This window comes from Ptychodera flava, chromosome 7 (genome assembly GCF_041260155.1).
Source record: "Ptychodera flava strain L36383 chromosome 7, AS_Pfla_20210202, whole genome shotgun sequence".
NCBI classification, from domain to species: domain Eukaryota; kingdom Metazoa; phylum Hemichordata; class Enteropneusta; family Ptychoderidae; genus Ptychodera; species Ptychodera flava.
The window spans coordinates 31,428,331-31,451,562 of record NC_091934.1 but is presented as its reverse complement, the minus strand read 5'-3'; the positions used below and the strand labels follow the sequence as shown (position 1 = coordinate 31,451,562).

At 36.4% G+C, this 23,232-nt stretch overlaps 2 protein-coding genes across 2 annotated transcripts; one reads left to right on the top strand and one right to left on the bottom strand.

Moving 5' to 3' along the window:
* The first annotated feature begins 1,344 nt into the window (after positions 1 to 1,344).
* Positions 1,345 to 8,145, top strand: LOC139137267 (complement component C1q receptor-like). The gene is made up of 8 exons (XM_070705267.1): positions 1,345 to 1,622; positions 4,142 to 4,228; positions 4,763 to 4,877; positions 5,540 to 5,665; positions 6,472 to 6,591; positions 7,075 to 7,200; positions 7,567 to 7,638; positions 7,977 to 8,145. Exons 2-8 carry the CDS (start codon positions 4,151 to 4,153, stop codon positions 8,096 to 8,098), a joined length of 759 nt encoding a protein of 252 aa, XP_070561368.1. The 5' UTR covers positions 1,345 to 1,622; positions 4,142 to 4,150; the 3' UTR covers positions 8,099 to 8,145.
* Positions 8,144 to 22,364, bottom strand: LOC139137266 (mucin-5AC-like). Its single transcript, XM_070705266.1, has 5 exons — positions 22,329 to 22,364; positions 18,288 to 18,500; positions 10,242 to 11,001; positions 9,757 to 9,862; positions 8,144 to 9,267 (listed from the first exon to the last, which is right to left on the bottom strand). Exons 2-4 carry the CDS (start codon positions 18,468 to 18,470, stop codon positions 9,801 to 9,803), a joined length of 1,005 nt encoding a protein of 334 aa, XP_070561367.1. The 5' UTR covers positions 18,471 to 18,500; positions 22,329 to 22,364; the 3' UTR covers positions 8,144 to 9,267; positions 9,757 to 9,800.
* Positions 22,365 to 23,232: the final 868 nt, after the last annotated feature.

The window sequence follows — 23,232 nt, the reverse complement described above, 5'->3', positions numbered from 1 at the left end:
GCAGTGTAAATGGACAATTCTGGCCGTAACGAGAACGCAACGTGATATGAATTCAAAGAATATTTTTGTATTACATTGGTGTAAATTTCCTAATATTTCAAATGAAATAGTGAAATTAAAGTTTAGCAAATTTCATGGGTCGAATATGGAGGCAATCGCAAAATCGGCTGATGTCAGCTTTGATTTCAGAATTCGAGTTTTTATCAGAAATGCGTTGGCTGCAATCTGCCATGGTCTGCCATGGTTAAGTTACTGAAATACTGCTATTGAACATGAAATCTCAATTCAAACGAGAGCACATGATACTGTCGGCTCCCTGCCCATGCATTCGAGATATACAGCTCTTAAACAGAATATCACCATCATAACATAATGCGAGAGCGTACTAAGAACAGTCCGTTTACGTTTCATTTAAGTACACACATAGTGGACAATAGTACTATGACCTTTGAACCAAAGACAGGAAAGATGAATGACCTACACGCAGTTGTAATAAAAAAACTTCAATGGAAGGTTGTATGTATTTTACTGTGACGTATCTAGTTACTTTTAAAGGTGGGAGTAGCATACTGCCAAATATATGATGTTGAGCATTGCACTTCAACAGGTAGATAAAACGTTTTTGCATGATGAACTTTGCTTGTTATATTCACATAAATTTAGGAGCTATTCTCTCTCTCTCTCTCTCTCTCTCTCTCTCTCTCTCTCTCTCTCTCTCTCTCTCTCTCTCTCTCAAATGAGGAAACTTAAGCATTATCATGCAAAATTAGACATTAATGGTTAAGACAAAATTTAGTCTCTTTCTCGTCCCTAGTCCATTACAAAACCAATGAATTTTTTATTTCCATATTTTTAGCTCATAAGAAATACCACTGCACGTGTAATTTTTGCTCTTATCAGGTTACTCAAAGCTACCGCTGAGACAAGTACTTTTTCTTCAAATTTTAGTTATTAGAATTTGAGCGAGGTCGCAATAACCTTCATACTGCTTCCTTACCCTTTTTATATTGTCTTTGAAAAGTATTGGTTCACGATTTCGGTATTATGACTCGAAACCAGGCTCGTGCAAACAAAGTGTACGAAAATTGTACTCCAGCTCAGGCCTTTGTCGTCAGAAGACAGACCAACTTCACGCAGATGCTGAGAAGGCTGGTAAAAGAAAATGTCGGTGAACTAGTTTCTAATCAAAGGTTACGGATGACCAATCGTCCCTTGAGAGCACAAAATCAAGAAAAGGATTTCAGATCGTGTACAGTTCCCTTTTGCGATGCTGCTCTGGTATTGTCACAAAGTTGACAATGTGTAGTCGGAGATTTATTGTCGCGAGTGACAAAGGGATCCTAGACTTTGTAATGTATCGTCAGTGTAAACTGTTTACGCAGATGAATCCCAGGCTGACCTTCATACAAACCATGTATACTTAAGCGTAATAAGACGAGGTTTGTTTAAATCTAGGCCGTCAGTCTGTTGAATTATCCCGAAATGTTTGATATGTGAGCGCCAATTTTCGTACGAGGTTATCTGCAGCACATCAGAAAGTTACCGCGTTCCTTTTTACGCGCCAACTCCGCTTACACGCCATCGAAATCTGTCTCTAAATATACTCGACGTTGTCGTCTGAGGTAAGTGAATTTTTTTCCCGTACCCTAAAAGTTTTTGGGCAGTTTGAGGGAGTCTTTGTATTAGTACTAAGAATTCGGCACTCATATTATATTATTTGCTTTGAAGTTTACTCTTCCGTGGCGTGACTTTACTGACTCGGATGAATACACGCCGGCTGCCTGGACATGGCAGTTCACAGACCAATGGGCACCAATGGGGTTTTCTATTGGATATCATATGCAGACAACCATTCCCAAGTGTTGATTCCCTTCGGTAGTGGCAGCCGTGAAAATAATAAGTAGGCGTTTGTGACAATACCGATATCAATTTCGCATAGTCTAATGGTTTCTATTGCAGGTATGAGTAGATGACAATAACATACTTGAATTTCTATTGTTGAAAGACATGGGTCGCTGGGCATGTTGACTAGACTTTTGGAGCGATAGACTACGCATGATTTATTGAGCTAAATCGTAGACACGGATTAATGGAGTAAGGCAAAGGTTTCCACCTACAGAAAATACAACAACCGTAAAAAGTTAACGATCAGTGATGTTTACAACATTATATGGCGGCTACGGCACGTACAGTTTGTGTCGCTGGGGACACAAAATCGTTCATTTATAGAATGGCATTACGTTGTCTAAAATATTCACCCAACCAAAAAAGTTAAAATTCACATCCACGAATGGTGAGATCAACATGAACAGATTCTGAAGCCAAAAAAGAACTTTATAGAAGAAACGCACACAAACACAAACATAGCGAAGCAAACAATCCAAGGTTTTGTTCACCTTGTCTGTTTTATCACCGCATACAAAGCGGGTTCAGGGACAACATACACTTAAGATGCCCGTGACTCCTTTGCTACATTTGTGCGACCAGGTGTAAACATTATTTTCATCGCTCTTGCTTCAAGCGACACGCTTAGGTATATTCATTTGTCTGTTAAACCTTGCTGTACATATCATTTTGTTTAAACTTTCTCATATTATGTAATAACGCATGTAAAACCTTTAATGCCTTTGGCTCTACATTCGATCATCCTTCTTCATGTTTGTTGTACCAGCTGGCCTAGCCACTTCAAATGTACCACCTCTCGGTGTGATGTGAGGTGAACTGAGCTTCCTTTCCTGCACAATATATTCGAACGATGACAGAAATTTACATGTGTTGTCTTACGTCAGACACTGAAGAGCGGTTGTGAATAGGCAGGAAATGACCTTATGTGTCACTTGTCGAAAACGAGAATTTGAAGGATTTTTGATATTTCACGCCTTTTTCTTTAACCAATTTCTCTCCGCTTGACTAACTTTAACTTTTGCACGACAACACGTACAGTGCCCTCTCTCTATTGAAATCATCGAGGTCATCTCCTGTCACAGTTCGTTGTGAATAGCTATAGGACAGTCTCAAAGCGTCGTCGGACTCAAAAATCCTCGGTAGACAACCATTATGAAACGGTCTTCAATGCCTAAATCATGAAAGAGACGTTCTTATCGTTGTTGAGGGTAAGGCATCGGGCTGTTCATTCTCGAGAAAAGGTTGGCAGGGTTTGAGTTAGTGAGATATGTGGAGAGCTTTGCCCGTGCGGGCAAATGTCACATTCGTTTAAACTTAAGGTAATATGCACCTCGAAAGTGAAAGACTTAAACTTTTGCTCTAACTTTCCTCAAGGAATCTTTCACTCATTCTCTTTCAAAATCAAGAATAAAAATAGGGGGTCACCTTGCAAACTTTGGTACTAGAGAAACAAATAACCCAAGATTTACCAATATTAGAAATTCAAAATGGCCGCCATCTCTGTGTTAACTCTATGGCGAAAAATAAAATTTTCGAATTTCAAAAAACTAAGCCGGTAAAAAGTTTTTTTCCACCAAGAGCTTTAAAATGAACCCCCACATGTGGTATATCAGAAGAGAACTGTAAAAGTTTGAGAGTCTGAATGTCTGTCCCCGAGGTGCGTTCTACCTTAAGGTAGAATGCGCCTCGGGACAGATAGTCGGACTGTCATTTTCTTTATGATTCTTTTCTGATCTACCACTTGTTGGGGCTCGTTTTAAAGCTGTTGAATAAGAAAATTATTCACCACCTTAGTTTTTGCAAACTGGAACAACGGAATGGTCTTTCCTTGGCTACCTAAGTCAGCAAGTTCTGCAACGCCCTCTGTACAACTTGATATATCTTTCTCAAGATTGTCCTGCAGCCATCCAGGCCACGTGACGTTGTTTCCTTCTGCGATTAAACCCACAGGGCGATTGACCTGACATATGAATTGTATAACGGCTACGCATAATATTGTGTATACGCTGTGTACTTGCGGTCAGTCAGCTTTTGTACGTAAAGAAAAAAACGCAATATGTATAACTGTGTACCTCCAAGCTACCAGAGAGAGAGAGAGAGAGAGAGAGAGAGAGAGAGAGAGAGAGAGAGAGAGAGAGAGAGAGAGAGAGAGAGAGAGAGAGCTTGAGAGCTTGATGAACTTTTATCTAATCATGATGTTAATTTGTGTAACACTCGTTTCTTTGTATCGAAACAGACAGCGTGAATGGCGCACGTCCGAAGGCCTTTCATCCTAATAATATTCTTCATATCCAAAGTGTGTATCTATTCAGACGGGCTCAGTGTAAGTATGAGGTTTACGGTTATGATTTAAGACAAACTGTAATCTTAAGTTTGTTAATCTTTTATTGATAGTTGACGGAATACTCGGAAGTATGTCATTCTCTCATAGGCCGAAACCTTTTCGTTTACTGCACCAAAACATCAACAGTAGGAACAATCGTTTAAATATTACAAACATCAACAAATCGTTTTCCCTCAAGTTGAAAAGAACATATAATCTAGCGGCAATGGGTAAGCGGAGTCGAGTATATGAGGCAGGAGTTCAATACCATGTCCTCCTCAATCTTGTCCAAAAACGCACAAATCTGCCAGTCACCATTTCAAAATTAAGTTTACTGTTACTGGTAACATCTTTACATGACAGAAAGAATTAAGACAACACATGGCCAGGGAGATTTCAAACTTTGTAGCAAGACAAACAATATAAAGCGCGTCACACTGAGCAAAGAGTAATCCTATAGTCAAATGGAACAACTCATTGATTTATAGCTAATGACCCACAGGTAAATGTAATAATTTGTCCTCCTTTTTTCAGCCAACCCCCTGTGACACGTATGGATGTGAACAACGTTGTACCGAGGGCCCAGATGGACCAGTGTGCAGCTGTGAGAACGGATATAGTTTAGATACCGACAACTTTACGTGTAGTGGTAAGACAGCTTAATTTAGTCACGCAGTAACTGATAAAGGATGGAATTGTTAAGGTAGTATGCGCCTCGAAAGTGGAAGTCTTAAACTTTTGCTCAAACTCTCCTCAAGAAAACTTTCAACCATTCTCTTTCAAAATCAAAAATCAAAATCAAGATTTACCGATATTTGAAATTCAAAATGGCCGCAATGATCCCTGTGTTAACTCCATGGAGTAAAAATGAAATTTTCGATATTCGAAAAATTAAGCCGGTGAAAAGTTTTCTTACACCAAGAGCTTTAAAATGTACCCCCACAAGTGGTATATCAGAAAAGAATTTAAAAAGTCTGAGAGTCCGAATATCTGTCCCCTAGGCAAGTCTTACCTTAAAAATCGTGCGACACGTTTCTGCTGGTCGTACACGTTTTGGGAAAAAAGTATGGCGATAAAGACAAGAAGTTAAAACGGCCCAGTGTACTCCAGCCGTGCTAAGTTATGCTCAGAAACAAGAACGGCTCAAGACTTTCTCGACAGTCCAGTTGCGCCGCTCATTGTGACGTTGCGAGTTTTTCAAGCAATGAAATAACAACATCAACTAGACAGTAATACAGAAACAGAAATAAAAAAAAATTTGAAGGGTATACCAGTTACGACGCCCATAGCTATGACTTTAATTTTTTCCAGACATCGATGAATGCGCTGCCGGAACATCAGGATGCTCTCAGATTTGTACAAATACTAACGGAGGGAGTGAGTGCAGCTGCTTCGACGGGTATAACCGTCATCCCAGCTTAGCATTTCTTTGTCAAGGTATTAAACGGTCTTTGGTCAATCGCAACTGAATATATATATATATATATATATATATATATATATATATATATATATATATATATATATATATATATATATATATATATATATATATATATATATATATATATATATATATATATATATATATATATATATACATTATATATATATACATACATACACACGACACTGTTAAGTATTTGAATAATTCTACGTCTGCATTAACCAGAATTACCAGAAATTTAAATTCAAAGATAAGAAATATCTTATAATTTTCATTAGTATGGTAAGATATGAGGCTTGGGAACCCAAAATTATTTTGATGGCCTGTTTACTGACGAGTGACAATGTTTGTGACATTGATGCCTACCGAAGTTGCCCTATAATTGTTGACCCCTTTGAAGGCTACAAAAGCCGTACAGCGACGAAAGTCGAGATGTGTAAACGCTTTGTGAAAGGACATGACAAGCTTTGACAAGATTATTAATTTTTTCATGGCCAGCGTAAACAAATATCTGCACTCGACTTAACTATTTGACGATGAGTACGACGATAAAGATGACCACCACCATCGTTACCATCGTCGTCGTCATCGCCGTCGTCGATATCTTCATCATTGTCGTCTAAATCTGAATTCAGAGTTTAAATGATTGTCAATATTCTGGCTTTACAAATACACGAGTACATTTAGGTACACGGCTGGTACCTAGCCATTCGACTATAATAAGGTCAATTTAGAAAGTTCAATGTTGGACGATTGATAACATTTGTGATTTCAAACATCTGTTTTTCACTGCAAGATATCAACGAATGCCTCGATAATAAAGGAAACTGCGATCACTTTTGCGATAATACCCAGGGAAGCTATGAGTGTTCGTGCGACGCTAATTACACGTTGTGGAGCGACGGCCACTCTTGTGGTGAGTTTGTGATCATTTTTGCGAGAACATAGCCAATAACAAGACAATATTAATGTCGCATTGTGTTTACTAGAATAGCTACCTCGCTACTATGTTCAAGTTTGCTTGAAATCCGATCGTTTTCAGTAGCAAAATTGTGATTCGTTATCGTCTTGTATCATCATATCATTACTGTTTTCGACATTTGTCGCATTGAGTCACGAATGCGTGTATAACACGACAATATTGTCATTTAGGATCACCAAGGCTTCATTATACTCCCTTGGGGAGCATTTCGATATCATCCTGACAATATGGCTTGTTTTTCCCCGTGAAGAAAGCCGGACTACAAGGACAAATATTACAATGTTTAGGTAACGTATATTTAACGACAAGCCATATGTGGCACGTTCTTAATTGACGATACAACATAGTGTGAGTGCAACTACACATTCATTTAAATCAACGGACTCTTGATGACAAATTCTCGTTCCCGCCTTACAGATATCGACGAGTGTGATGACGCTGATAGGGGCAACTGTCAGTCACTTTGCGTCAACACCCTCGGCAGTTACCATTGCGACTGCGTCGATGGATATGAACTAGCGGCTGACCTGACGTCATGTCGGCGTAAGTCTGGCATTTTAATTTACATCACCCAAACTAATCTATTCTCAATTTCGCTTTTATTCTATTTCCCTTTGAGGAAAATAAAGCCAATTTGAAAAACATACTCCCCTTTCATCCCCTCGGATAGTTGTCTTTATTCATTTTTCTTTCAGCCTGTATACTAGGTTGAAACGGAATCAGAACTGTAATACTTGATTAGAAGAAGAGGATGGAGTGAAGGACTTAACAAAATAGAATAGTCAAATATTAAATATTTCTTTTATCAAATACTACAATTATCTTCACAATAATGACAAGAGGAGATGACATTATAAACAGAAATAATGAAATGCCCGATTGTTTACTCTTGTTTATTGTTTTTCTCAGAGGTGCCAACGCAACCGAACACGCTCGGCCCAAACACGACGTCACAGTTTGGCACAAGTGGAAGCAGAGAAGGTAAAAAGATGTCTACCGGCGTTTACAACAAATTTCCAATTTCTCTCTGGACTTTACTTTTCACTCAAACTAAAAACTAAGACGGTGAAAAGTTTTACACCAAGAGCTTTAAAATGAATCGCAATGGGTGGTAGATCATAAAAAGAATTGTAAAAGTTTTAGAGTCCGAATATCTGTCCCCGAGGCGCATTCTACCTTAAGGTAGACAGGGGTCACAGCTTTTCAATCAACCATTGATTACGATTCATTACTAAACCAACAAGTCAGCAAGTCATACCAGCATTGCCTCACCTTGTCTATTTCAATAATTTTCATTGGTTAATATTATATTTTATCAGGGTCCTTCGGAGTGACTGAAACGATCATCGTCGTCTCTGTGGCTGGTGTCTTGCTTATAATTGCAACAGTTTTCACCATATTTGTCTGTTGCAAGAAGGCAGCTATCGCGAGTACCTCGTGATGTAGGTTGAATAAGTAGACAGAACCAGATATGAACATAACAATATTTATTATGAAGCTCATTTATTGTATAAGATATTTGGTGGATTAATAGTATGAAAACGAATATGATCCAAGTTGCTCTTGAACAGGTATACACATTAAGGGATACCGATGTCAAACTTTATCCAATATTTCAAATGAGCCTTCAACCACCAAAACAGACGGGGAAAGCAACTTCGGAGAGAGCCTTCACTTTGCTTCATCAAGCAAAAATGTCTCTGAACATAAGTTGCGAAACAGGTTGGTAAACGTACATAAACATCATAACTGTTAGGTATAGCTTCAGTACATTATTAACAGCACTAGCAATTACCCATGCGGTTGACTAATGGACTCATTAAACTTGAATTATTGCGTGAAAAGATATGGCATGTTCTGTTATGTTTTACTTACTGTTGCCTACTCATTTACTCTAGAGATATAAATCTGAATATGTAAATTAAAACATTTTAATTAGTAACATGCTTTTCAAAGAATTAAATTGTGCAATTATTGTCTATTTTCCACTATTATATTGACCTTGAAGGTATCTTTTTTAATATATTTACCTTTATTGGGACGGTGTTCCTTAATTATTATTACTGTTGTTGGCTAAATACTAAATGCAATTGAAAAAAATACAGTATAATATTGAATAGTAACGTAGCTGTTATTGTGTACCTGTAATATATTGAGATACACGAACTCTAACACGCTATACACACGTTTAAATGTTTGTATGAAAGCGTTATATTTTACTGATATTTGCGTTGAGTTTCAGAATGGCGCATTTATATGTTGTCTTCTTTCTTTTCATTTTGGCCTTACCTAATAGGCAACTGAATAATTAAGAAAGATTTGGTTTTCATAAGAATGTATGAATATCGTAATGTCTCACAATGGATCGTATGGAAACGCAACAAAACAAAGAGACAATGGATCAATGGCAACAATGAACATTTAAAGCACTTACAAGTATGGGTAAAGTAACGCAATGTAAAGTAAAATATATGCTCTCCTAATTTGCTAACACTCTACATTCTGAGCCTGTATATATAATTACTCTATGCTCAAAATAATTTTGCTGAGATCCTTTCTTTCGATTGTCATGATGGAAACCTCGGCAACAGATAACTTGGTAACAGATACCTGCAAAAGAAACAGTACATCAGACATTACAATTGTAAAGTATCGCAGTGCAGTCAAAATAAATAAATATACAGGATATTCTTTGCTCAAGATTCGTGCACTTAAGATCAACGGATGGACTTTTAATCTTATAAAAACCCATCGCAAGTACGTGAAACTAGAATATTACATGATTATTTGATGTGTATGTATATGGAGATAGATAGATAGATAGATAGATAGATAGATAGATAGATAGATAGATAGATAGATAGATAGATAGATAGACAGATAGATAGATAGATAGATAGATAGATAGATAGATAGATAGATAGATAGATAGATAGATAGATAGATAGATAGATAGATAGATAGATAGATAGATAGATAGACATGGCATAAAGCATGAAAGCATGAATGTTAAGTGAAAATTTCACGAGATTTACTATCTCATATGTTATAAGTTACGCACAGACAAAACTGTTCATAGCTTACTATAAATGAATTTACAGCAACTTACAGAATGGTATCATGTTTGGATAGTTGACGTAATATTAGAAAAATGATCCATAGATGAAGCTGTAATACCAGGTCACTACTGCAAAGGTCACACAGCCTGTTTTTAAAAGCAAAGCAAAACGTGATATGTAAGACTATGCGGTTACTTGTTTCTTGATGACAGCAGTGTCTTCACCTTCAGTGAGGACAAGTTATTCGTATTTGTTTATGGGGCTCATCACTGGACTCAACATTACTGAGTGCTCTTGTGTCGTTCGTATCAGTATTGTTGCCATTTGTCTTGCCGCAGACATAAGACGCCGTACTGAATCTGACATTGCAGACATGATTATTCATGAATAAAAATCGCCAACAGCAGTGAACCAGAAGATCCGTCTAAACGTAGCAAATTTGAAAACATAGTGTCATACTTTGAATATAGTGTCATCCTTCGACTAAGTTTGCCATTCACCAGAGAAAATTATTTCTAAACTTACCGTAGGTGGTGGAATACAAGGTGGTCACAATTACTGTATTTGCTGACGATGGAGTTGTAGTACACTGTACTGGACAGAGCACCCTGATCGCATAATTTAGGCAATCACCATTTTGTTGGCTGTGGAAACACAGAAACCCGTTATTCAAGCTACATTCCAGATCAGTCTGTCCACTTTCATCATACGGCGTATGGGCGTGGTCGGTCAAAGAACATTCAATATCAGTTGGATGATCACAGAATCCGTACGGACCTCTCAACTGACTGATGAGCTCGAACTCTCCAATTGCAAAGGGGTCAACTGTTCCACCATGTTCATCATCCATCCATTCGGTCCACGCAAAACATCCTTTGGTAACAGTAGTTGGTTTGGGTCTTGGAGCTTTCGTCGTAGGAGAGTTAGTTGATGATTGAGTGACTGTTGGAGTTGTGCATGGTTTTGCGCACAGTACACGGATGGCATAGTTGAAACAGGCACGGCTTTGTTGGCTGTCGTAGCACAGAAATCCTTTCTCCAAGCTGCATTCCAGAAAACGCTGTCCAGTTGCTGCGAACGAAATATTGACGTCGTCGGCCAGTGCACATTCAATATCAGTCGGCTCATCACAGAATCCATAGGGACCTCTCAACTCATCAATGAGTTCGAACTCTCCCAGGGAAGCGGGGTCAACTGTTCCACCATTTTCATCATCCATCCATTCGGTCCACTCCAAACTTGCATTACAGATTGTTGGTTGCGCAGAAACTGTAGTCTTTACAGTCTGAATAGCAAATATAATCAGTGTCAGCATGAATAACTAGAAAATTGTGTGTTTTGAAAGCAATATTTGCAAAAAGTGTCTCCCTTACCAAGGCTGGAAAACGGTGGACTTCATATCTGACCATGCATTGGTCATAATATCGATAAAAGAGCTACATTCAATTCCCAGTCATAGCATCACACACGAACCCCGATGGACACAACACGTCAACGAATTGAAGAACTTGTTCCATCGCCATGGAAGTACTGATGAGCTTTTGCCGAATTTTCTCGCATATTGTACCAAAATCCTCAAGACCATTATTTATATTCTCTTAAAGGGGAAATTTACCCAGACTTTCTTAGGTAATCAGGTCGTTATTTAGTGAAAAATAAACAAAATAGCGTTGGTTTCATTCACTTTAACTTGCGCGTATAAGCGCAGTGGCCAAAAGCTGAACGCACGGAAACCGGAAGTGACGTATCAAACTTGCTAGTCACAGCGGGTTCAAAGCGAGGTCACTTATGACCAAGCTCTTCTACGCCAAGTAGAGTACGCGTACGCGGTACGCAAACCTCAGCGCTCGACTAAAAAGCATAATGAGGAAGATAATCGAAATTAATTCTAAAAGTGCGAGCATTTTTAATGTGTTACAGAACACCTCTATGTAGCCATGATAAGTCTAGAACCAGCGGTCCTGTCTACAGCGTTCCGTTTCTAGTGCTTGAGCGTACGCACAGTCCCATATGTACAAGCAAAGCACTTGGGGCTGGATATGCCCCGGGCAGTTTTCTTTTAGGCTAGTAGTTCAGTAGTTGGACTTGCAACTTTCGGTAAAAGCAGTCCTTCTCAAAGTGGTATTCGCAGAAAACTTTATTTCTGCTCGACTTAAACATCGACACCGAGTGCTTGGCCCCTATATTCTGTAGCCATTCTGTACACTGTAAGTGGAAAAGCTTACAGTTGCACACGTCGACTGCTTCAATGACCAAGTTTACGACGTCACTTCCGGTATTTTAGTACACCGCTGTTTGTTAGCCAGTGAGTGAAAGTGAATAAAATCGACTCGAAAGCCTTTCAATGACCATATCAGTTTAATATGCAAAATTAATTTCAGGGTAAAATTTATAACATACTAAAAGTATAATAAAATTTAAGGGTGCAACAGTGCCTAATTTGCATAAATGTAAAAGGGGCCCATGGGTATAAAATTGTCGCTGATAGATCGTTTTTACTTAAAATATATGGCTAAACATGATTTTGATACAAGTTTTTGGCTTATTTGCCTAGTTTTTTGTCTCCGAAATGTTGATGGAAATATTTTGTCGTCATAGAAATATTCCTTATTTGCATAAATCCAATAAGGCCGCCACAACACCACTTTTCTTTGTTTTTCTCTAATTAATTACTATTTTTGAGCTACTACTGACAGCAATGGAATAATTTTTTCACTTTGTATTTACGAGAAGTCATAAAAAACATACTAAAAGCCTAGTACAATCTAGAGTTGTAAACAGTGCCTAATTTGCATAGAAGTAAAAAGATTATTGTTACAAACTTGGTGCTGATAGAATGTTTCTGCTAAAAATATTTGGCTAAACATAATATATTATGCAGGTTTTTGGATCATTTGCCTTGTTTTTGGTTTAGGTAATGTTGATGGAAATATTTTGTCGTCATACAAATATTCCTCATTTGCATAAATCCATTATGGCCGCCACAACCTTCACTTTTCTTTGTATTTTGCCAAATTAATAACAATTTTTTAGCTACTTCTGACGCCAATAGAATAATTTATTCACTCTATATTTCAGAGAAGTCCTAAAATGACATACTAAATGCCTAGTACCATCTAGAATTGTGAAAAAAAATGCCTAATTTGCATAAATTTAAAAAGCTTATGGTTACAAACTAGGTGCTGATAGAATGTTTTTGCTAAAATATTTGGCTAACATGATATATGTAAGTTTCGGGCTTATTTGCCTTGTTTGTGGTTTAGGTAATGTTGATGGAAATATTTTGTCGTCATAGAAATATTCCTCATTTGCATAAATCCAATATGGTCGCCATGACACTTCGCTTTTCTTTGTATATCCCTAATTAATAACTATTTAAAGCTACTTCTGACAGCAATGGAATTATTTTTACTCTCTGTACTTTTGAGAGGTCCAAGAATGAAATACTAAAACTCTAATACAATCTAAGGGGTGTAACAATATCAAATTTGTATAGATATAAACGGATAATGGATGCAATACATTCACTGATAAAAGAAATAAGCACATTGAATTGAGAAAAACGCGACATAATGTTCAAGTAATGTATGCATTTATCTTATCTTTTGTCCAGGCAATATCTTTGAATATATTTTATCGCCCTAGAAATATTCTTAATTTGCGTAAATCAAGTATAGGTGCCACTTTGTTTCACTTTTCTCTGCATTTCACTTAAAATTATATTTAATCTACACAAAAAGTAATTTATGTTTCCACTCTATATTTCGGGGGGGGGGGAAGTGTCCCAGAACGACAAACAAAATGACTAGTAAATTCTAAGAGGAAGAGGTGAGACAGTGCGTAATTTGAATAAATCTAAAACTCAGTAATGGGAACAAAATCAGTGCTGTTAATAGATTTCTTTAAAATATAATGAACAAATTGACATTTTGTTCTAGCAATTTGATTATTTATTGTATATTTTTGTGTGTAGGCAATGCATCATATCATCTACATAAATCACTATATAGAATGTTAAAAAACAACCGAGATCATTGGAACTATTTCTTCATTGTAAAGTTTAGTAGGGTCATGAAAATTACATACCGCAAGTTTAATGAAGTTGTGCATACGGCAGCTAATTCACCCAAATGCTAACCGGGTCATAGATGCTATACAAACCTGGTGCTGATAATCTATTTACGAAAGTGATTTAAGAAATAAGCTGACATTGTAGTGACTATGTAAGGTCATTTTTGTGTTTTTAGTTTAGGCAATGTTTTCAAATATATCTTACAGAAATAAAAAAGTTCTTATTTGCATTAGTCCAATAAATAAACCATGTCACTTCTTTTTTCTAATTGGAACATGAATTATTTCTCACCTTTAATATTTAAAATGTCCAAGAAAAGGTATATTCAAAGTCTAATACAGTCTTCATGTTGCAACAGGGCTATTTGTAAAAGATTTTATAGGAAGTGCCTACATTCTATTAAATGTAATACTTGAAACTTGAAATGTTATACAATATCGTAAAGAGAGATCGGAATTTTTTACTAACATTGCTGAATATATTTTACTTATTTTTGAACGATTCCTCATGTGCATAAATCCTATTTGATGATCATTAAACTAATTTTCTTTAATTTTTCAAATTGACGTCAACTTATTTTAATTAATTACATTATCCGTAAAATGAGAAATTACATTAAGAGACACTACTTGTTTAAGTTTTTTATTACTTTAAGTACTTCAGATATCTAAAGATGATCATTTTATAACTTGAATGAACATTTTGCTCAGTGAAAAGAAATTGAGTCAGACATGATTATTTATTGTCTGTCTATTTTAACTCATTGTAATGATTATATACTAATAGGGCGTACAGAATGAAAAGCCCTGTGAAACTGAACAATGATTGATTCGTATAGTTTGTTTCAATTATCTAGAGAATTTGCATAATGTCAAGACAATTTAATCCCTATACCTACCAATAATATTTGGAACTTTCTGGCGGATTTGGATTATCTTAAACCATACAAAACGCTTGGCCAAATAATCAACGCTTTGTACTAAGGAAGGCTGAAGAAAATTTGTGTTTCAGCTCTAATGGTTTCTTCTATTTTCACTCTTACTGGTAGTGTAGGCAAAATGCAATTAAAGACCAGATTATGTGGTCACTGGTAAATCAGATATACTTTTGAGTGTTTGCAATTTGCCTGTCAATTCCACGTACAGAAATTTATGATAATAATGATATAGAAATAGATATAGAAATTACAATTATAATGATCACGATGATATAGAGGTACAATTATTATACTATACTGCCAATTATGAAAATGTAATGAGCAAAGCTGTTCCTTAAACAGCTGTAACATATTACGATAATCAAAGGACACTGCATTTCTCAAAATTTTGAAATTTCTTGAAGACAACAATTGAAAATTAATATAAAGTTATACAATGGACTGAAGAGATAGGTTTCCTGTTTAATCTTACAGTACACAGCCTTAGCATTTAAGGAAAAACTGAAAAAATCTGTTGTCTAATTTATGATAATCTAAATCACTGGTAAAAGCAAATCTTGATACTTGTCATGATGTTACATGGTCTCTCTGCTCTTTCTAAATTTTATAACCGTGAAACAAGAAAAGCAAACTGTGAAGGGGTTTGCATCACAGAAGCTGACGTTAACGAGTTTATCAATTAAGATATTAAGTTGTTGACATCAAATTATCATATAATTGGTCATCCTGTATTTTGAACTTTATGGAAGTCTCAACTCAGATTGTCAAGACTGTCATTTCCTTGAATGATCGATTTTAATGGTAACCATACAGAAGTCTAATAATCTACAAATGGAAAGTCCATTATATAGACGGACTCATGAGTGATACTTGCACATCTGAGATTTGATAGGCGGTACAATTATATCATCCCTTGCTTCACATCTTTTCATTGAGTTGCCTTTCCCCATTCTTATTGGTTCTACAATGAACTGCAGCAGCCTCAATAACCCCGGCAGAAAACGTAAAAGCTAGACTTTCTGTCGTCAACAAAAGGATTCAGGCTGTAAACAAATTATCCGCCTAGAGAAAGATGTGAACAGGGAGGAAGAGGAAGAAATTCATGATGTGATAATGACCATCATAGCATTGTCATCAAACCACCATCATGGTGATTCAAATGATGTTCGTATTTATACTAAAAACAGTTCAATAATGAGAAAGATGATTCACAGGCACAACTGTTAAGTGTGGTGAACCATTTATTAGTAAGTGAATATTTCCATCGTCATAGAAAAAAGTGACCAAAAGCATAAAAAATTCCTTCAAAAATTTTACTGCAATCTAAAATGACTGAACTATTGACAATGGATATCAAAAAATTGAACATACCCAATGTTTTTTCGTAAAAGAAAGAAGAATATCCAAAGAAAGTATTCTGATTCCCTTTATTTAAACAGTAATGCTCTGAAACTCTTCTATTTATTCACTGTATTTCTGAATAACCAGAAAATGTCAATGGAAGCTATTGTAGTCGTATTGTATTCAGAAGGCAGTTTGTGTCAATTATGCAAATTAGGCCTTTTGTATAAAAAAACTTGGCATGCAAACTAGATCAACCTCATATTTTTTGGTATGGAATTGATAATTATTGCAAAACCTAAACAATTTCATAGAGAAAAAAATTGTTTGTATGAGCTTAAACATTCATTTTGTCTGAATAGATAGACATCAAATCAGGTCCAATAATCATTATCATTCAAGGTAACTATGAAATTTACCATATCCAAGGAACATATTAGAAAATGACCAAGGCAATGGGGTCATCTTGAACCACGAAATAGTGGTGGTACCAGGTGTCCGGAATGGGTAAGCGTACTCTGCCAGCTAGCTGCATCCATCAAGATTGACCCAAACCGACAAATCCATTGTTATTTGGTGAAATAATGGAAAAACTAGGAATATATGCAAATTAGTTTATTTGCATGATATTTATTGTTCAAGAGTTTAAGAAAATAACTTGTTGAACCTTACTAAATTGTGATGCAATGAAAAGAGTCACTTGGATTCAGTTTACATGCCCAAAATGTGAGTATAGCTGTCATTTTAAAGGCGATATATAGCTAATCTGAACATATGCCAATTCAAACGATTTGCACCCTTAGATTTTCCTATACTTTTAATATGTCATTAATGAGACCTTTCCAAAGGTAATGGTGAAAAAATAATTTCTGTTGCAATTAGTCCTAGGTTAAACCCTAAATTGACTGGACTAAATCAGCTTTTATGATCTACTAAAACACCCCAAGTAAAACAGTACTCATGAATATTTAGCATATACCACCCTCATCTAGATAACGTCCACAGTATAAGCAGTTATGTTATAAATGGTGGGGATATAGATATTGATCATAAGATAGAACATGAAAAAGTCTTTCCCAGAGAGAGTTTGCAAACAACACATTTTGTAGCAAGTAGATAAGGTGCTAAACCTATAACTTGCTCGCCAGTGAATATATTACCATGACAGTTTCATTAATATACGCAAAAGTATTCATATGTAGGAGATAAAACATTCTGGCTCACTAACTCTCACAGCTTCTCCTTTTGCACAAGTTGAAAACCATCCGATTCAACTTGGCATGAAGCATGAGAAATATATTTAAGCTGCTGGTACAGCCAAAATTTGCCCACAATATTTGGAAACCAAATTTCGCTGTCATGACAGCGTTAATATGGTACATTGTGTACTTCAGTAGAAAATTGCACGTTCAAACTAAACCAACACGATGTCTTAGTGAGGGACACTGACAAACATTGTTGGCATATAAGTAGAAATCGCAAAGCATCTTACGAAATGGTAATTAACAACTCGGCACGTTTAGGCTAAAATAGATCCAGAGAATGAAAAAAATCAAAATAAAAAAGAACACATATATACAATCCCCGATATTGAAAAAGAGAAAAGTCGGCAGTTATTTACTTTATCAGGTTTTCATTACAGAATGGTAAGAGACACAGAACGACACGTTTTCCATACATTTGTGTCGTAAGAAGAAAGATTTTCCAAACGATTTCATTTGATTTGAAGATAAAGTTCACTTTCAGGTACACCCAAAAGGACACACACAGAACATAAAAGGAGAACACATTTTAACAATATACAATCAGAAACAAGCCACAACAGTGGGCGTATATTTAACACCTCACATTTTAAATTTTAATTGAACAATCCGAAATACCTATTGGCCCAATATTCTTGCTCATATTCCATTACACTATGTAATTACATTATTCAGATGAAATCCAAAATAAGTATTATTCATGATCAAGGCCCCTCCACCCCATCCACCCCCATTTGAATCTTAATAACATTACGTCTAATTGACTTAAAAGATGATATGTATGATATCAGGCCCTTAGAACAGGATCATATGGTTGCTCTGCTGGTTCTGGATAATGCAATAAGCAATGGTTCAAAACGTCGAACCAGGTTATCAGTAAATCAGATGTACATGATAACAACATGACTCGAAGTTGAAAATAACAATGGAAGTCAGTTTTGCCGAATAATGATACCTACCAGACCGAAAATACCCCTCACATGACAAATTAAGATGATGATTAATGTGAGGCGAATTCTTTCAACGTGATGTTTTCGTGTGATTGAAGACTTCCATTGACCACCATACTGCTCCAACCCTGTTGCAGCCGCCATTGTTTCATTTCCATTCCTGAAGGACGGATTTCTTTTTTGAATAGGCATTTTCTCTGGAAATGGTTCCGATTTGTTCACCTATGATAACGTAAACCGACAAATAGGCACTTTAAATATTTCAATTTTAAAGTCAAATCGTCAAATTATTGTTGCATTTAATCAGTTGATAATATACTATCAGAGTGATGTAATAATGAAGTATAAAGTATTCAGGACCCAGCAATATCTTCATTTGAATCATGCGGAATCTTAATTCTCTCGTACCTCATTACATATGCTTTGTCGCGTAGCTACATGTGATTAATGACGGTCATCTTAGAGAAACCAATATGGCCAAAAGATGATCTCCTTGAAATGCTTTGGTAACTTCACACTCCAACAACAAGAATAAGGTGAATATAGCACTTTCAGCAGGTTTATACTGTTTGAAAACTTAAGTATCAGAAATGTGCAACATTTATACCAGTCAGGAAAAACAGATTTTTCTCGCATTCGACTGTCAGGGAAGAGCGCCCTCTAACGACCGCCTGAAGAATTATTTCTGTTCCTAAACACTGCTAAAACCGAGGAGATACTTATCAGTTTAGGACATAAGTCTGAAGAACCTCGCTTTGTACGCATTATAAGTTAAACAAGTTCACAGTGTTAACAGTCACGAGATTATGAGTAGGAAAATATTTATTCGTTTATTATGTTAAAACGACCCAAACTGTATATTTATTACATTACGTGATTGTAATGCGTTGAATGACAAAGCGTTGTAGTTATTTGCATTGCACTGCAGCACTGTATTGCACTGTAATGTATGATGTTGCACAACATTGAATTGCACAGCATTGCAGTGCATTGCATTGCATTTAGTTGTGTTGCAATGCTTCGCATTGTATTGCATCGTCATGCATTGTTGTGCACCGATTTGTACTGCATTAAATCTCATCGCATCAAGCCGCATTACATCGCATTGCATTACATTTTATTGCGTCACTTGTCATCTAATTTCCATTACATCGTTTGACGTGGTGGGGGTTTTATGATCGAGGTTGCTAAGTCTAACTTCGCAAAAGAGGCAACAACAATCGTGTATTTGCAAAGAACTCACAAGGTTTATTGCTGCACTGACAGTGCGAAATATAAAAACTGAGCAAGACTCAAAGTGTATGCAAACTAAACGCGCCTAGGCTTGCAACAGAAAGCCAAAAGAGAAACATTTTGGCGGGAAATTCTAGTCCACAGTGATTGGAAGAAAGCAACTAGATTGTCTGTATCAATATTTGTCTTCGACATCGCTTTGTATTACCTAACATTTTATTGCATAGCACTGCATCTCATCGCGTTGCATTGAATCATATCGCGCTGCATGGCATTGCATCGCACGACACTACATTGCGTTGCATTGCAGTGCACTGCATTAACTCGAATTGAATTGCATTGCATCGGATTTGATCGCATAGCATTGCATCGCATTGCATCTCACTGATTTGCATGGGATAAATTGTAATGCCAGACGTACGTATTTATATTTTAGTCTAAGTAATATGCTCTTGAGCTTAGGCTGGGTATTTGCTTAGCAGAATATCGCCTCAATATTTTCATTTCTCAGGGAAAGATGATCATTGTAATTGCAGTACAACAGATATACAAAACCCTCAATTAGCACGCCCCTTGAAATTGAATCGTAAGGTAGCTGACTTGCACGAAAATCAACCATGATCATATGTATCGGCAGAGATCTGATCTCACGACAGTCAAACAACAAACACACGTCAAAAGCCAGGTCAGGGCAGATTTATTACAGGTCATTCGGTAAATTTGCATTTTTAATAGAACATCTAGTACATTTGTTCCGTTTCAAATAAAGGTACTGCTCCACAACAGCAGTTCTAGTGGAAGAATGTTTTTTTGAAATAGAGACTTTCCAGGGGTTGAAAAATGGTGCCTGTTTTGGCGTGAGTGTTGTCATAAACAACAATAATAACATGCTTTTTTGTGTACAAGGATATGGCTCATTAAGTTTATAGCCTGCGATTCTTCAGTTGTGAAGAAAAGGTGATTTATTGTACTGCTGAATAGAGAAACTGTAAAAAGTCATAAATTTTAAAACCATATGCACGGTGACTCTTAATTAGAATCTACAATGTGTAGACTCCAAGATTGGGGACTAACAATGTTGACTGAGTATGTAGTCTGGAAAGGTCGATACGTTATTGTATATTCAATGTACACGTATTGCCGTAACGTATGGAGGTCTATTCGTAAAATACGCTCTGAAATATTATTTACCGTTCCAAAAACGTAAATATCAATCGAAAAAATCAGTAAGCATAGATTTGATTCTTTTAACACGGGATATAAAGCGCCGTTAGAATTATCAGACACCATGACAACAACTGGCCCGTGACTCAGATGCTATTTTTGTATACTAAGTATGAGAGAACGTGTAAATGTTTTGTTACATTTTCTACTTTTAGTTTTCTCTGTATAAACAGTAGTTAACAAGCCATCTTAAAAGTGTAACAAATTATGACGACAACACTTGCAATGATAGATAACTTTGATTCTGCTGGTGGAATATTCAACGCTACAAGATATACGTACCGATTTTGTCACCATAAGTTCGGGGGGCTCTTACATCTGGGCATGGAGAATTCTTTTAATACGGAAATTATGAGACTTTTGCTACAGCATGATAACATTGTGATTGTTCATTGTGATTGTTACATTCTTCCACAATAGTTCACCGAGTCAACGACAATGGATCTGGCAGAAATCTGAAAAGGTTGAGTCTATATAAAGTACATTGTACATTAGTACACAACTTCTTGAATGTAACGTACATTGTATGTTCCTCGCTTCAAGGCGGTCCTGGATTTCTACCCGATAGCATTAACTTACAAGATTTACGGCATTTAAACTTCTACACACCTTGTACAGGTGAAATTTACTTGTTTCTGAGAATGTTCGGGTCGACACGTTTTGAAACACCATAATAAACATCAAATTAGTCCTTTCTAGTACGTACAATGTCTGCACAGTACATAATTACACTAAAGCATGATGCACACATAACATAGAGTGTTCGGTCAGCAGTTTTTTTCCCGGAGTCAATTGTTGCATATAGTGGGTAAACGACTTTTAGAATTTTAGCAGTATTCAGTCTTTCTTCTCCAGATATAAAGAAATCCATAGGGATGGAGCGATTCATTCACTGTCGAAAAGTCAAAGCCTCGTTTTGTCTTACCACGTTCACATATAGGCGCGCGCGGTGACAACGTACTTTCTTGGGCTGACAACAATTTGCCACATTCGAGCGGAATGGATATATTGGTATTTGTCGAAATTAACAATTTTAAACTACTATTTATGGTCTATAGTTGAACGGGACAAACTAAAAGAATTTTATTGAGTGAGTATAGACTATATTAAAACTAGGCTGTAGAATGGAAGATCTACTGTCTGTTCTTCACGTACATTTTGGTGTCTAATTGTTGTGAACACAAATATCAACCATTGCAGACAGCGCTTCACATACACTTACAATGTATCAAGGCTGAAACATAAGCGTTCTGATCGCAGTTACATTGGCCTGCCTTTCCATGCCTTAATTATGAAGGCGGCATTAATTGGAACCTTCTCTGTTTGTCTCAGTAACTTCTTCTTTGATGGAGGTCATCTCTATTACTGTCATTACAGTGCGATCAGTGCCTCAGCAACATGCCATGTACGATTTAGATTTGATGAGTAGACTCTAGATATCCGAATCGCTCACAATCAGTTGAAAAGGTTTACTACAAGTAATGTTACGCAAATAGTGGAAGCAAACTGTCTTTTCGTTGGTTGGCTCTTGTTAGTGCATTTCACAGCTGTGTCGAACTCCTTGTACATTACATTAACAGTAACATAACTTACCTTACCGTTGCACTCTGCAAGTCTTCCTCTAGTCAAATGAATGTTTTCCGTTCGTGTAATTTATCTAGTTGGCCGTATCCTTTCATACTCGTTACGGGTCTTTCTGAATCGTGGCTTGTCATTGGCGGACTGGTGTACGTGCAATGAATGCTGAAAGAGACACTATCGCTAAGGGCAAAACAGACACTAAGAACTCTGTGAGTCCAAACATTTAACATTTTGTTGTAAATATATTCACGTAAAGGTTATTCGCCATATAAATAATCAATATAGTTCAAAATAAGGAAGATGACCTAAATTTGCTGACCGAAGCAAAGAACGCTTTTTGGTGGATGACCAGAACTTTCGCGTCAGACATGAACTTCTGTGAAGTTCAGCACACATGCATTGAACCTAAAAAGGCACTTTTGGCTTAAGGGGTTGCTGCAGCCAACACAGCGTATTTTGTTCAAAAATCACTTTTTTTGCAAATATTCAATCAATTTTAATTAATTTTTTAACCAAAGATTAAAATAATGGTATGGTTCATCTTCTAGCTTGTCAAACAGTCGTAAGTTGCGTTTTGATAAAAGACGTGCTAATTTATGCAAATGTATGCAAATCACACGATTCCATGGCTTCTCATTCTCCCAATTTCAAAAATTTCCAAAGAATTTAACTCCACTCTGGCTTGGTAAAATTTTCTGATATTTTCACATTATGTTCTTTAAATGCCATATAACAAAACGACTAATTTGTTTGGCAATACAGTTCGTAAACTTTGAATAAGGAGCATTTTAATTTTGCTATGGCTTTAATCACTTTTTGAGTGACAGTCTTTCAACCCATGCTATTTTAGAATGAGGATAGATAATGCAAAATAAATATTCGTTTTTTTGCTACATATTCTCTTCTTTCAATTGGA